The sequence below is a fragment of the Agelaius phoeniceus genome (genome assembly GCF_051311805.1).
Source record: "Agelaius phoeniceus isolate bAgePho1 chromosome W unlocalized genomic scaffold, bAgePho1.hap1 SUPER_W_unloc_2, whole genome shotgun sequence".
In the NCBI taxonomy this organism is placed as follows: Eukaryota; Metazoa; Chordata; class Aves; order Passeriformes; family Icteridae; genus Agelaius; species Agelaius phoeniceus.
This window is the reverse complement of record NW_027509867.1, coordinates 824,160-837,193: the sequence shown is the minus strand read 5'-3', so window position 1 is coordinate 837,193 and position 13,034 is coordinate 824,160. Positions and strand designations below refer to the sequence as shown.

At 50.3% G+C, this 13,034-nt stretch overlaps 1 protein-coding gene across 1 annotated transcript; it reads right to left on the bottom strand.

The window, feature by feature from the left end:
- Positions 1–2,512: 2,512 nt before the first annotated feature.
- On the bottom strand, positions 2,513–3,498 carry LOC143692556 (olfactory receptor 14J1-like). The gene has a single exon (XM_077172803.1). It carries the CDS (start codon positions 3,443–3,445, stop codon positions 2,513–2,515), a length of 933 nt encoding a protein of 310 aa, XP_077028918.1. The 5' UTR covers positions 3,446–3,498.
- Positions 3,499–13,034: the final 9,536 nt, after the last annotated feature.

The following is a 13,034-nucleotide window of genomic DNA, read 5'->3' as shown; positions in this document are numbered from 1 at the left end:
CCTGAACAGTTTAACACCTTTTTTGTCGCCATTTTCAATATTAGGACAGGTTGTCCTAAGGACAAGTGTTCTCCTGAGCTGGTAGATAGGCACGGGGAGCAGAACAACCCCCTGGAATCCAGGAGGAAGCAGCTGCTGACCTGCTGAGCCACTCAGATGCTCACAGGTGTCTCTGGGAGCAGATGGGATCCATCCCAGGGGTGTGAGGGAACTGTGGATGAGCTGCCCAAGCTGCTCTCCATCATTTACCATCAGTCCTGGCTCAGCAGGGAGGTCCCAGAGCACTGGAGGTGCCAGTGTGAGCCCATCCCCAGGAAGGGCTGGAAGGAGGAGCTGGGGAACTCCAGGCCTGTCAGCCTGATCTGGGTGCCTGGCAAGGTTATGGAACAGATCACCTTGAGTGCCATCACAGGGCACCCACAGGATGGCCCAGGGATCAGAGCCAGCCAGCTCAGTGGATTTAGGGCTGGCAGGTCCTGCCTGACCAACCTGGTCTCCTTTTATGCCCAGGGGACCCACCTGTGGATGTGGGAAAGGCTGTGGATGTTGTGTGCCTGGACTCCAGCAGAGCCTTTGACTCTGTCTCTGACAGCATTCCCTGGAAAAGCTGCAGCCCACGGCTTGGGCAGGTTCCCTCCTGGCTGGGAGATTTAAGAGCTGGCTGGAGGCTGGGCCCAGAGAGTGGTGGGGATGGTGCTGCACCCAGCTGGTGTCCAGGCACTGGTGCTGTCCCCAGGGATCTGTGCTGGGCCCAGTCCTGTTTAATATCTTCACTGATGGTCTGGCTGAGGGGATCGAGTCCAGCATTCACAAATTGCAGATGGCACCAGGCTGGGTGTGAGTGTGGATCTTCTGGAGGGCAGGACAAGAAGACCCAGCCTTAAGCTGCACCAGGGGAGGCTCAGGCTGGACAATAGGAAGGAGTTCTTCACAGAAAGAGTGAGTGGGAACTGGAATGGGCTGGCCAGGGGAGAGGTGGCAGAGTCACTGTCCCTCTGCAGTGGCACTCAGTGGCATGGTCTGGGTGACAAGGCAGTATTGGGGCATTGGTTGGACTTGATGATCCCAAAGGTCTTTTCCAGCCTATTTGATTCTGTCATTCTCTGATGATTGGGACACTCTGGGGCCATTGTGACACTGCAGGGCCTCCTGGAACTAAGAGGACCATGTTGACACCGTGCAGCCCCACAGAACCAGGGGTCCATGGTGGTGCTGTGGGGCCAAATGGAACCAGGGAGTGCCCCGTGACACTCTGGGTCCTCGTGGAACCACAGAGGCCATTGTGACACTGCTGGGCCTCGTGTAACCAAGGGGTTTCACCATTTTGACACTGCAAAACCAAGGAGAGCATTGGGACACTGCAGGGCCCAGTGGAACGAAGGGGCCATTCTGACACTGCTGGGCCTCATGGCACCAAGGAGACATTGTGACACTGCAGGATCCTGTGTAACCAAGGGGCCACAGTGACACGATGGGGCCTCAAGGAATCTGGAATAATGCTGTGACACTGTGTGGCCTTGTGGAAACAAGGAGTCTATTGTGACACTGAGGGGACTTGTGGAACCACAGAGACCATGGTGACAGTGTGCGACCTCATGTTACCATGGGACCATTGTGACACCCTGGGACCACATGGAACCAAGGGGCCACTGTGAAACTGCAGCACCAACGAGAACATTGTGACACTGTGAAGCCCCATTAAACCAAGGAGACCATTGTCACATTTTGGGGCCCCATGGAACCAAGGAGAGCATTATTGCTCTGCATGGTCTTATGGAACCAAGGAGACCAGTGTGACAGTGCAGGGCCTGCTGTAACCAAGAGCCCATTGTGACACTTAGGGGCCCCATGGAACCAAGGACATCTTTGCAGATGACACCAAGCTGGGTGCGAGCGTTGATCTGCTGGAGCATAGGAGTGGTCTGCACAGGAACCTTGACAGGCTGGATCCAGAGGATGAACCCAACAAGGTGACGTTTAACAAATCCAAGTGCCAGGCCCTGATATTTGGCCCCAGTGCTGCAGGCTGGGGACAGAGTGGCTGCAGAGCAGCCAGGCAGAAAGGGACCTGCAGGGACTGATGGACAGCAGGCTGGACATGAGGCAGCAGTGTGCCCAGGTGGCCAAGAAGGCCAATGGCTCCTGGCCTGGATCAGGAATGGTGTGGCCAGCAGGAGCAGAACTGCTGGGCCAGCACTGATCTGCCCCAGCTCTGCACACAGACATTGCTGCTGCAGCTCCAGAGAAGGCAACAAAAGGGCATCTCTGCAGAAAACTCTGCTGGGAGATCCTTTAGTTCATTTAAAGCCACCAAGAGCACAACCCCTCATTGACACTGTCTGTGGCCACAGGATCGGTGGAGAGAAACAAAATGAGAAATGGCACAAACAATAACATTTATTTGTAGATAATATGAAAAAAGTAAAAAAAAGAAAAAGAACTTCCAAAATGAAACCAACAAGTATGAAAGATAAATTTTATTACAAGTGATATGCAGAAATTGGCCAGCAGTTTAATGTTTCCGAAACCATCCAGTCATCAGTCTCCACACTTCTGCCTTGAGCTCCTGGTTCCTCAGGCTGTAGATGAGGGGGTTCAGGGCTGGAGGCACCACCGAGTACAGAACTGACAGGGCCAGATCCAGGGATGGGGAGGACATGGAGGGGGGCTTCAGGTGAGCAAAGATAATAGTGCTGATGAACAGAGAGACCACGGCCAGGTGAGGGAGACAGGTGGAAAAGGCTTTGTGCCGTCCCTGCTCAGAGGGGATCCTCAGCACAGCCCTGAAGATCTGCACATAGGAGAAAACAATGAACATGAAACAACCAAATGCTAAACAGGCACTAACACCAAGAAGCCCCAGTTCCCTGAGTTGGGATTTGGAGCAGGAGAGCTTGAGGATCTGTGGGATTTCACAGAAGAACTGGCCCAGGCCATTGCCATGGCACAGGGGCAGGGAAAATGTATTGGCTGTGTGCAGCAGTGAATAGAGAAAGGCACTGGCCCAGGCAGCTGCTGCCATGTGGGCACAAGCTCTGCTGCCCAGGAGGGTCCCGTAGTGCAGGGGTTTGCAGATGGACACGTAGCGGTCATAGGACATGATGGTCAGGAGGAAATACTCTGATCCAAGGAAGAAGAGAAAGAAAAAGAGCTGTGCAGCACATCCAGTGTAGGAGATGTTGCTGGTGTCCCAGAGGGAATTGTGCATGGCTTTGGGGACAGTGGTGCAGATGGAGCCCAGGTCAGCGAGGGCCAGGTTGAGCAGGAAGAAGAACATGGGCGTGTGCAGGTGGTGGCCGCAGGCTACGGCGCTGATGATGAGGCCGTTGCCCAGGAGGGCAGCCAGGGAGATGCCCAGCAAGAGGCAGAAGTGCAGGAGCTGCAGCTGCCGCGTGTCTGCCAATGCCAGCAGGAGGAAGTGCCTGATGGAGCTGCTGTTGGACATTTGCTGGGGCTGCACATGGGCACCTGTTCATGGAGAAAGGACAGTGACAAGTCAGGAGAGGCTGCTTTGGGCCAAACCTGGGCCATTCCCTGCAGACTGCCCCGCTGGGACTCACCCACCCTTGTTCCTGCTTTGGGAAAACCTTCACCCAGGTCCCTGCCTGAGCTCCAGTTGTGCTGGCTGAGTGTGCCAGGAGCAGCCAGGCCTGTGTGTGGGGGCTCTTGAGGAGCCATCCCTGCCCTGCTGCCCTGGGTTTGTGGCCATGTGGCAGAGGGACAAGGCTGGATATTCAAGATTTGTCAGGCGAATCACTTCTAATGCAGAAAGTCTTGGTAGCATCTGCACTCCTAAAGGAAAGTTCTAAAGGAAATAGATGGCATGAGTTGGTTTTAGGAATTGTTTTCCTACCCACACATCATTCCTGGCTCTCTGGGGTCACAAATCCCCAGCATTTCTGCTGCACTCAGAGTTTGCCACTGAGAGATGGGAGAGGCAAAGGATTCCCCGTGGCTCAGGGAAGGTGAGGGGCTGGATGGGCTTGTTCCCAATTGCCCTGGCTTTGCACCTTTGGCTGCAATCAGAGCACAATCACACTCCCAGGTCACCCTGGGATAAACCAGACCCTGCCCAGAGCAGGAGGATCCCTGAGTGTCTCACCCTCTCTCAAGGTCTCTGGGCAAGGTCTCAGCACCCCCTTGTGCCAAGGACACTCACGGCTCCTGGGCAAACCCAGCAGCATTTCCTCAGCTGTGGCAGCTCTACCCTTCCCTGTGGGACATCCAGGGAACTCCCAGAGGCTCTGGCACAGATTTGCACCCAGGAGGGCAGCTCAGAGCCTGGCAGGGCACAGCAAGGAGATCCCTGGCTGTGCCCATGATGGGATCTCAGGGAGGGGGCTCAGCTCATTCCCCTTTGCCATGGACTGCTTTGCCCACAGCCCCACAGGTGCCAGGCAAGCTTGGACACCCCATTCCCATGGACAGCCCTGCCTGGCAGGAATGCCAAGGGCAGTGCCTGACTCAGCTGCTGCAGATGCCAGAGCCTCCCTGAGAGCAGCAGATAACAGTGCCAATGTCAGGGCAGTGCAGAAGCAAGAGCAGATGTTGTGGTGCTGTGCCTGAGAGGGCAGGGCAGAGACAGCCGGGCACTCAGGACAGTGTTCTCGTGCCCAGCTGTGCCCGGCACCTCCCACACACCAACAGTGCCCTCCTGCCCCAGCCCTGCTCTCTCCAGCCCCCTCTCCTTCCCTGAGCATCTCCCTGGGCCTGGACATTCCCTCCTGAGAGGAGCCTTGTCCCTGCCAGCGCTCACAGAGCCCATCCCAGCCTGTGTGCCCTGGCTGGGGCCCTACAGAAACCTGCCTGTGTGCAGGGCCCTGGCTGGGGCAGGCTCTGTGTGCAGCTGGGCAAGGGCAGCTCAGGAGAGCCCTGCTGGGCCCTGCAAAGGTGATGCTGCTGCTGTGCAGGGCTGAGGAGTGGCTGAGGGCCCTTTGGGAGGCTCCCAGCAGAGACACTGATCAACTTAATTTACAGTTCTGCAGTCCCTGTAAAAGTTCAAACATTCCTTTGATGATCCTGTGTGTCCCTTTCAACTCAGAATATTCTGTCATTCTGGGATTACAATTCCTGTTCTGCTTCTCTTATCCCCCTGCTGTCTATAATCCAAAGGAAAAAAAAAAACCCTTGCAACAGTGTTAGAACAGTAAAGTAAAAACCAGACATTAATTGGAAGCTTCCAGGTGTCCCAATGGGGATGGGGCACACTCGGTCCCTGATTTCAACAATTTATTAAGGTTGATTAATTAGGATATTTAACAGGAACATCCAATAGGAGATTCAGTTGCCCTGGTTACAGGGCCATTGTGTTACACACTCCCTGCTCAACCTGTTGGAATAGGTCCAAAGGCTTCTTTGCCAAAAATTTTTGTTATGACTGCTCACATTCTGGTCAATTAAAAAAATGGTTTTGTAGGTTCTCTTCCTGATAATAAGACAGTATTTCAGGAAGGTATTTAGACAGTGAGCTTATTGTTCTAAAATCTTAGAGAAAGGTTAGGAAACGTACTAGAGTTAATTATTATAATTATATAAGTATGTAATATTAGTTTATTATAGTTAATTAGGAATTTAGTAGTGTTAAGTAAGGATTGTAGATTTATAACTATATAATAGTAAGTTACAGAGCTATGAATATATGAAAAATGTGTAAAATGCAAAAATCTTTTCGTCATCACCCCAACGTTCCCATCCTTCTCCAAGAACGAAATTGAAAACACTCTCAGGAAAGCTCCTGATCTTTCCAGCAATCCCAGGCTTACCTTCTTTGGGAAGTGCCCTCCGGAGCTGTGCCCAGGCTGGTCTGGAGCTGGGAGCAGCCCTGCCCCACCCAGCCCCTCTCAGCAGCAGCCCCTGCCCTGCTCAGGGCGGCTCCTTCCCCCCAGAGCTTCTCCCCAGCGCTGGGAGCAGCTGCCAGGGCTGGCTGAGAGCTGTCCCTGGCAGGCAGCAGAGTCCCTGCCCCAGCACAGCGCCCTGGGCTGCAGGACCCTGCTCTGCAGGACAGCCCTGGGCACCCCTGGCTGCAGCCCCGGCTGCTCAGCCCTGCAGCAGAGCCTGGCAACAGGAGCTGCCTTGGGCTGTGCCTGGGCTGGGGCAGCAGGGAAAGCCAGCCCTGCCCTAGGGCCACAGCCCTGCCCTGGAGCAGCCCTGAGAGTCCTCCTGAAAGGTCCTAAAAGCTCTGGGCTGTGCCAGCTCCAGGAGATCCCTGCAGGAACTGCGGCTTCTCTTCCCACAGCCAGGGAATGACTGCATCAAACCTGGGATGATTTCTGCTCTAGTGAGCCCTGAGTGAGCTCTGCCCTGTGCTCCCAGCCCAGGCTGAGTTTACCCCTCTGTGCCTCTGTGCAGTGCCCGGGGTGGCTGCAGGCAGTGCCCCAGCCCTGCTGGGCTGTGCACAGGAGCTGCTCCTGCCCAGAGCTGTCTCTCTGCAGTGCTGCCCTTGCCAGGAGCCGCCTCTGTGCCAGCAGCCTCTCTGCAGGTTTTTCAAAGGACTTTGGCTTTGGCTTTTGCCTTGGAGTCTCTGAGAGGTTTGTGCAATCATGGCCCCAGTTATCTGCTTTAACGAGTCCCTGGAGAGCTTTGTACTGACACTCAGTGGGGCTCATTAATGCCTTGAGATACTCAAGGTTTTTAAGGTACTTTGGATTTTTCTTTCCACACCGAGTCTCTGAGAGGTTTTGGGTCATCCTGGCCTCCAATTCTCTCCTCCAAGGAGTCCATGAGTAGCCTGTGTTGGGGATGGACCTCAGTGGGACCCATTCATGCCTTGAGATACTTTGGGTTTTGTCGTGGTGAGGGAAACTTGGACACTCAATATGAGTGTTTAGCAAGCTTCGTTTATTGAAGAGAGCATCAGACTTTTATGCACAACAAGCAATAAGCTCATACATATTCTGCAAGCTAAGCAATCTATTGGCTATAATACGATATCAGCTCTTCCTCATACCTTAGGGGTTACATCTTTCTTTTCTCATGTCTCTCTCACTGCTTGTTACTGTACTACAGCCATGCTCAAGGACACAGTGTTTTGCAGGTGCAGGGACCCAGATTAGCAGCATCCTCCCAATTCTTGGTCCAGAATGTGGCCCTTGTCACGTAGCCATTCCTCCACACCTTATTCTCTTCCCCTCTGATTTTCCCACACCCTCCCCAGGCCCTGCTCTGGAGTAGCGTTGGCCATGCCACCCTGGTTCCTCCTTTCCAAGATGGTGATGGCCACACCACTTGGAACCTGTTCTCCTGCTCTTCACCTTCTCTTCCTGGCCCTGATCTTGCCTCTGGCTCCACCTCTGGAGGTTGTGACCCCTCCATCACAGGACACGTCTGTTCCAGGGAAGATGGAACCAGAAACCCCACTGCAGAAACCTCCTTTTGTTTACTCCCCCAAAATGGTGATGCCCATAACCCTCCTAGCAGAGCCCCAGACAACTTGCTGCAGTTACGCAGCACAAACATCAGGGCTTCCACTCCTTCTCTTGAGAGGATCTCCCACTTCATTGCCTCTGCCGGCACCATAGGGCCCCTCCAAAGCCAGGCCAGTCCATCAAACAGTTTGGGACCTGTGTTTCAGCATCGAGAGCCTCCTTTGAATGCGGCCATTGCAATCCGGACTCCCCAAAGAAACTTTGTGTTCAACCAAATTGTGCCTGTGCCAGTGCCCACCGCCATGGATTGCAGCAGCAGGCACCTCCAGCACGCCATGGCAAACTGCACTCAACAAAGTTTGACACCCAGAGCTCCCAAGCACAGCTGGTGGAGAAGGAGAAATCATCACCAAGCCTGCTCCAGACAGCAAATTAATGTAACTGCGCAAGTTTTCTGTAGAAACCCTAACACTTCCCTTTTTATTCCCCCTTCCTGGTAAATATATTTCAGTTGTACTTAGATCATTTTAATTTTAAGCGAGTTCTAGATCATGTTTATATCACAAAAGATATTTTTGTTTGATTAACCTTTCCCAACCCCCCAGTCTTCATTAAAAAGGAGTAGCTTGATTTAATAGTACTAATTTAAGTGATGTAAGCTATTAAATACCAGAATTATTATTTCATTTGTTAATGTTAATTTAGTTTTTACAGACTATTATTATCTCTTTTCATTTTAATATATACATAAATGTAAATAGTTTTCAACTAATATTACAAGAAGTTAATATGACACAAACAATCCTAACTCCCATTACTCATGTTAAGTTTTTAAATCCCTTTATTTTAGTCAATTGGAAAAATCAAGTTTCCAGAATACACTCTTTATACCCTATTATCCTTTATGCAAGGAACGCCCAGAAAAACAATATCTCATGATAAATGTGTAAGTCTAATTTGATGCTTGATTTTTCACTGGTTTAAAAAGTTTTTTACAAATGATGAGTTTCATTTTGTGTTTTTATAAATTATGTGTTTTACTTTCGTACTTGATGTTGCAAATTACAATTTTTGTTAGCAGAAAAGTAACAGAAGTTTTAATTAGAGTGAAAAGCAAGTGAAAAGAAGGTGTGCGTAAGCTGTTTGATTGTAAGTCAAGAAGTGATAGTATAGGATACTTGAAAGATGTTTAAAGGGAAAAGAAAAAGGGGAAAGAGGAAAAAAGGAAAAAGAGAAAGTAAGAGAGTGAGCAAAAAAGAGAAGGACTAATTTACTAAGAATAAGGGTATTAAGTTGAGAGCAAAGAAATGAAAGAAAAGGCTTTAGTTAAGTGTTACTTTAATTATTACATTAAACTTACTTTCTTACCTATACCTTTTAATCTTCTCGTGTGTACCCCCTTCATGTTTAGTCTTTTCATTAAGATTGTTTATTGTCTCAAGTTTAGCTAAAATTATCAGTTTTATAATTGTTATTGTCATGTTAATAGTGTTTTACTGTTCATTATTATGTCCCTGGGAATCCCTTTATGAGTTGTCATAATCCCTCTGTAAGTTACCCCATAAGTATTAACTAATTTAAGGGCTATAACTTAAATTAATCCCCTGTTTCTAAACGAAAGAAAAAGGGGGAGTTGTGGGGTTCCCCCGCCCCAGGAGGTGGGGATTCTACCCAGACAGAGAGCATCAGGCGAGGGGTGTGATTTAAAGAAGATTCCACCCCTCCATCCTGTGGGCTGTGACCCCGGAAGCCCAGGAAGAAACACTCCACTCCATTTTGTCAAATAAGGAATGGCCCCAGAATGTTCTTCTTTTCCTGTACTCCCATTAGTTCAAATTCTACTGCAATGTCCCCACCTTAGGTTTTTCCATTGATTTTTTTTTTCCTTAGTTTTTTCCTTGATCCACCCCTTTGCAGTCCCCTGCTCCTCCTGCTATTGGACCCCAACCCTAAACACCACTCCTACCCTGTCATGTAAAATCCATGACCCTCCGCCCCTCGTTTCTTGTCTGGCACAATAAAGGATCCTGGGTTTTGCTAAACCCAGACCCGTCCTGTTGCCTTCCTGTCCCTGTTGGTCACCGGTGGCTGCCTGAGGTCTGAGACTCTGGGGCCTGGGGGAGTTGTTACACCACAGGCCCCTGGACCCGAATGCCAGCCCTTTGCCATGGGAAACCAAACTCACCACTCCAGTGTCCTGATGTCAGTTTGCAGGAGGCGCTTGGCACTGCCAGGGCAGCCCGAGTTGGAGATGGTGGCAGGTTGGATCTGGGAGACATCCTGAGCTGTTCGGGATTTCAGGAGGCAGCAGCCCAACTGGGGCCACAGGCCCCTGGGCTGAACGCAGGCCTTTCTCCATGGGAAACAAAACTCACCACCCCAGTTTCCTGATGTCATTTTGCAGAAGGAGCTTGGCACTGCCAGGGAAGCCCAAGTTGGAGGTGCTGGCAGCTTCGGTCTGGGAGATGCTGTGCGCCATTCGGAATTTCAGGAGGCGGCAGCGCAGTTGGGGCCACGGGTCCCTGGACACGAATGCCAACCCTTTTCATGGGAATCAAAACTCACCAATCCAGTGTCCTGATGTCAGTTTGCAGGAGGCGCTTGGCACTGCCAGGGCAGCCTGAGTTGAAGGTGGTGGCAGGTTGCCTCTGGGAGACACCCTGCGCTGTTCAGGATTTCAGGAGGCAGCACCCACTCGGGGTCACAGGCCCCTGGACATGAACACTGGTGGAGGAAAGATCCAATGTTAAAAGCATCACCCAGGCAATGCTCTTTTGACAAGTTCTGCCCTGAGCTTTCCTTAAGAAGATCTGAAACGTTCAATGTCACCAGCAAAGGCTCCTGCAATGGCTGCAGGCCAGCAGAGCAGGGCTGTCAGCTGTGAAACAAGTGCTGCCACAAGCAGCAGCTCCCCCAGGGCAGCAAATCAAGAGCTGGGAAGGAGCTGATCTGATGGCCAAACCTCCTTAGCTCCTTCTGAAAGAGCAGGAACAGTTCCTCATTCCAGTGAGGTGGAATGCTGGGCAGCACAGCTCCAGGTGAGGACTGGACACAAGTTTGCTCCCACTGAGTGCTGTGATGGTTTCTGCAGGAGCTCTGGGCCCCTGTGCTTGACAGGCACAATGAGGAGAGAAGGAGCCGAGTGCACTGATGTGGAAAAAGGATATGTAAAAAGTTTTTAGAGCCTAATAGAAGGCCCACACAGTATGAATCTGTATATAAATCTTGAGACAAGAAATGCTGACTTAAAAATGCCATGGAATAGGACAGATATTGTTGAGAGAGAAATGGAGCTAGAAAAAAATTTCGAAAGATGGCCTTGCAAATAAGACTTTGGAAAAATAAAGCTATGAAAGATGCATTGTAGTGGGACCCACAAGGGGTAGTTTGAAATAATTGGCTTTAAGGCATCTACAACATGGCGTGGAAAAAAACAGATAGACCAAGAAACACTTAAAAGGTATTATAATTAGGAAATAGTCAGCTTCTGATTGTGATGGTGTGAATTATAAGATCTGTATTGTCTCACCCTTCTCATGAGACTGAAAATGGAATAAAAGTTTTTAAAACACCTCTCAGTTGTCCCATTTCTAGGTCCTGAAAAGAGTATTATCCAACACACTGACACACCTTTGCCTCGAGCATAACCCAGCCTGCACCAAACACACTGAAAGTTTTCCCCTTTGGCCCGTGCCTTGAAACATCAGGTCTGCTGTTTGACAGCTCAGGTTGGTTTGGTGTCAAGGAGTTTCCCTCAGAAATACTGGGTTTGTCTTCCTCTGTGCCTTCCCCTCAGCAGCCTTGGGCATGCTCCTATGTGAAGCCATATGTCTCACACAGTTTGAAACAATTTAAAACAGGACATTGTGCAATAAGTCATCTCCTCTATAGTGTTCCAACAATCCCTTTCCAGCAATATGAAGTTATTACTAATAGATGAAAGTGGAAAAACCCCAACAGTTTATTAACAAACAGAATCCCCCCATGACACATGTTCCAAGAAGGCGCCGGGTTCTCTCTCGGGAAGAACAGGAGCTGTCACGGAGCAGTTCCAGCAGCTGATGGAAGCTCGGTGGCTCGTCCGGCGTCGGCTTTCTCCCACGGCAGAGCTCCCTGGAACGGTCAGGGCAGGGGAAGCAGCTGGGCTGGAGCCCCTCGCTGTCTTTTCTCCCCGGCGTGGCTCTGCTCACAGACTCTCGGGCTGGGAGCGGGGCCGCTCCGCTTCTGCCGGCACCATGTCCCTGGGCTTGGACAAACAGTTTTCTGCCAGGAGAGCCCTGCACACTGCTCCACAGATCCCTCATAAAGGCCCAAACCAACTCCAAACACTCTGTCTGCAGCAGCTTTTCACAAAGGGCTGCAGAAATCCAGGACAGCTGCAAGTGAGTGTTGGAAGGCTCTTGTCTTGCTCCTGACAGCAGAATTCTTGATGATCTTATGCAATTTTATTCAGATGTAACATGAGAGCTGAGGTTTTTTGTTAAAATATTTCATGATGAGTAACAAGCCTTGGGAGCATGAGGTACAGGACTGACATGTGAAAGCATGAGCATATCCTCCAAAGTGGCCAGTTTAATTGTCCATTTTATTATTCTTCTATTTACTCCACACTAATAAGGAAAACCAAGCTTTGCTTGGAGGCAAAACAGGCATGGGATACACTACAGTCCCTCGCAGGCTCACCAGGGCTGGCAGTGACAAAGCAGGCAGTCTGCTTCATTGTGAACCACTACAGAGCCACATCCCAATCTGGTTTAAGCAGCATGGTATTATTAAGAGCTCCTTTTCTGCATGAGATACACAAAGGAGATCCCAAAGGATTTTCATGCAAGCATGCAGTAAAGAACTGGTCCTGCTATCCTAATGAAGGATGGCTTTGGCAATTACACTCTTCCCATTCATCTTTTGATGCAGACACTTCAGGTTTTCCCCCACACCCCGCAGGGCTGGCAGTCACTGTTTCCCATTTCCTGTTCTTCCCTAGAGATGGTGCAGTGGCTGCTTTGAAACAAAAAGCCCTGAGATCTGGACAGCTCGAAGGAGCGTGAAATGCTAATTAAGTGCTCATATTGGTAATACCCAGGTCTGTCCTTCCCAGTCCTCTGAAGCAGCAGCAGGAGGACCATGCATCATTCCTGTTGGTGGATGGTCATGTTTCTGATGTGCAAGAACAATGGCTTTGAGGAGGGACAAAAATGCCCCTATTCAAGCAGTGGGTGTGCAAGGAAATGTGAAGTTTCACAGCCTTTTCTAGGATATTTCAGAAAGATCTAAGAGAATATTGTGGCATGGAGTAGGTCCCTAATTTTGTCTCCAGAGAAATCCCCAAAGGGCACATTCACTCTGCTGCTGATGGCAACCCCATAAGCTCATGGACCCGTTTTCCCTGCAATGTGCCACCCTGCCTGGGCTTTATTAGGCCAGGACTAGACCCAGAGCAAAGCAAACACATGCAGCCAGGTGACATTGTGTGACATCAGAAGCTGGCAACCAAGAGTACAGTTTGCACTGGGGCCAGAAGGGTTTTTCCCTAAGACAAAGCAAATTGAAATGTGAAATTTAATACTTCAAATGATTATGAAAGGAAGCTGCAGAATAATTTCTGGAAGGGCAGCATTGTCAATGATCATGCAGCCCACCAAGAGCTGGAGCTGAATCCAGAATTGCTTC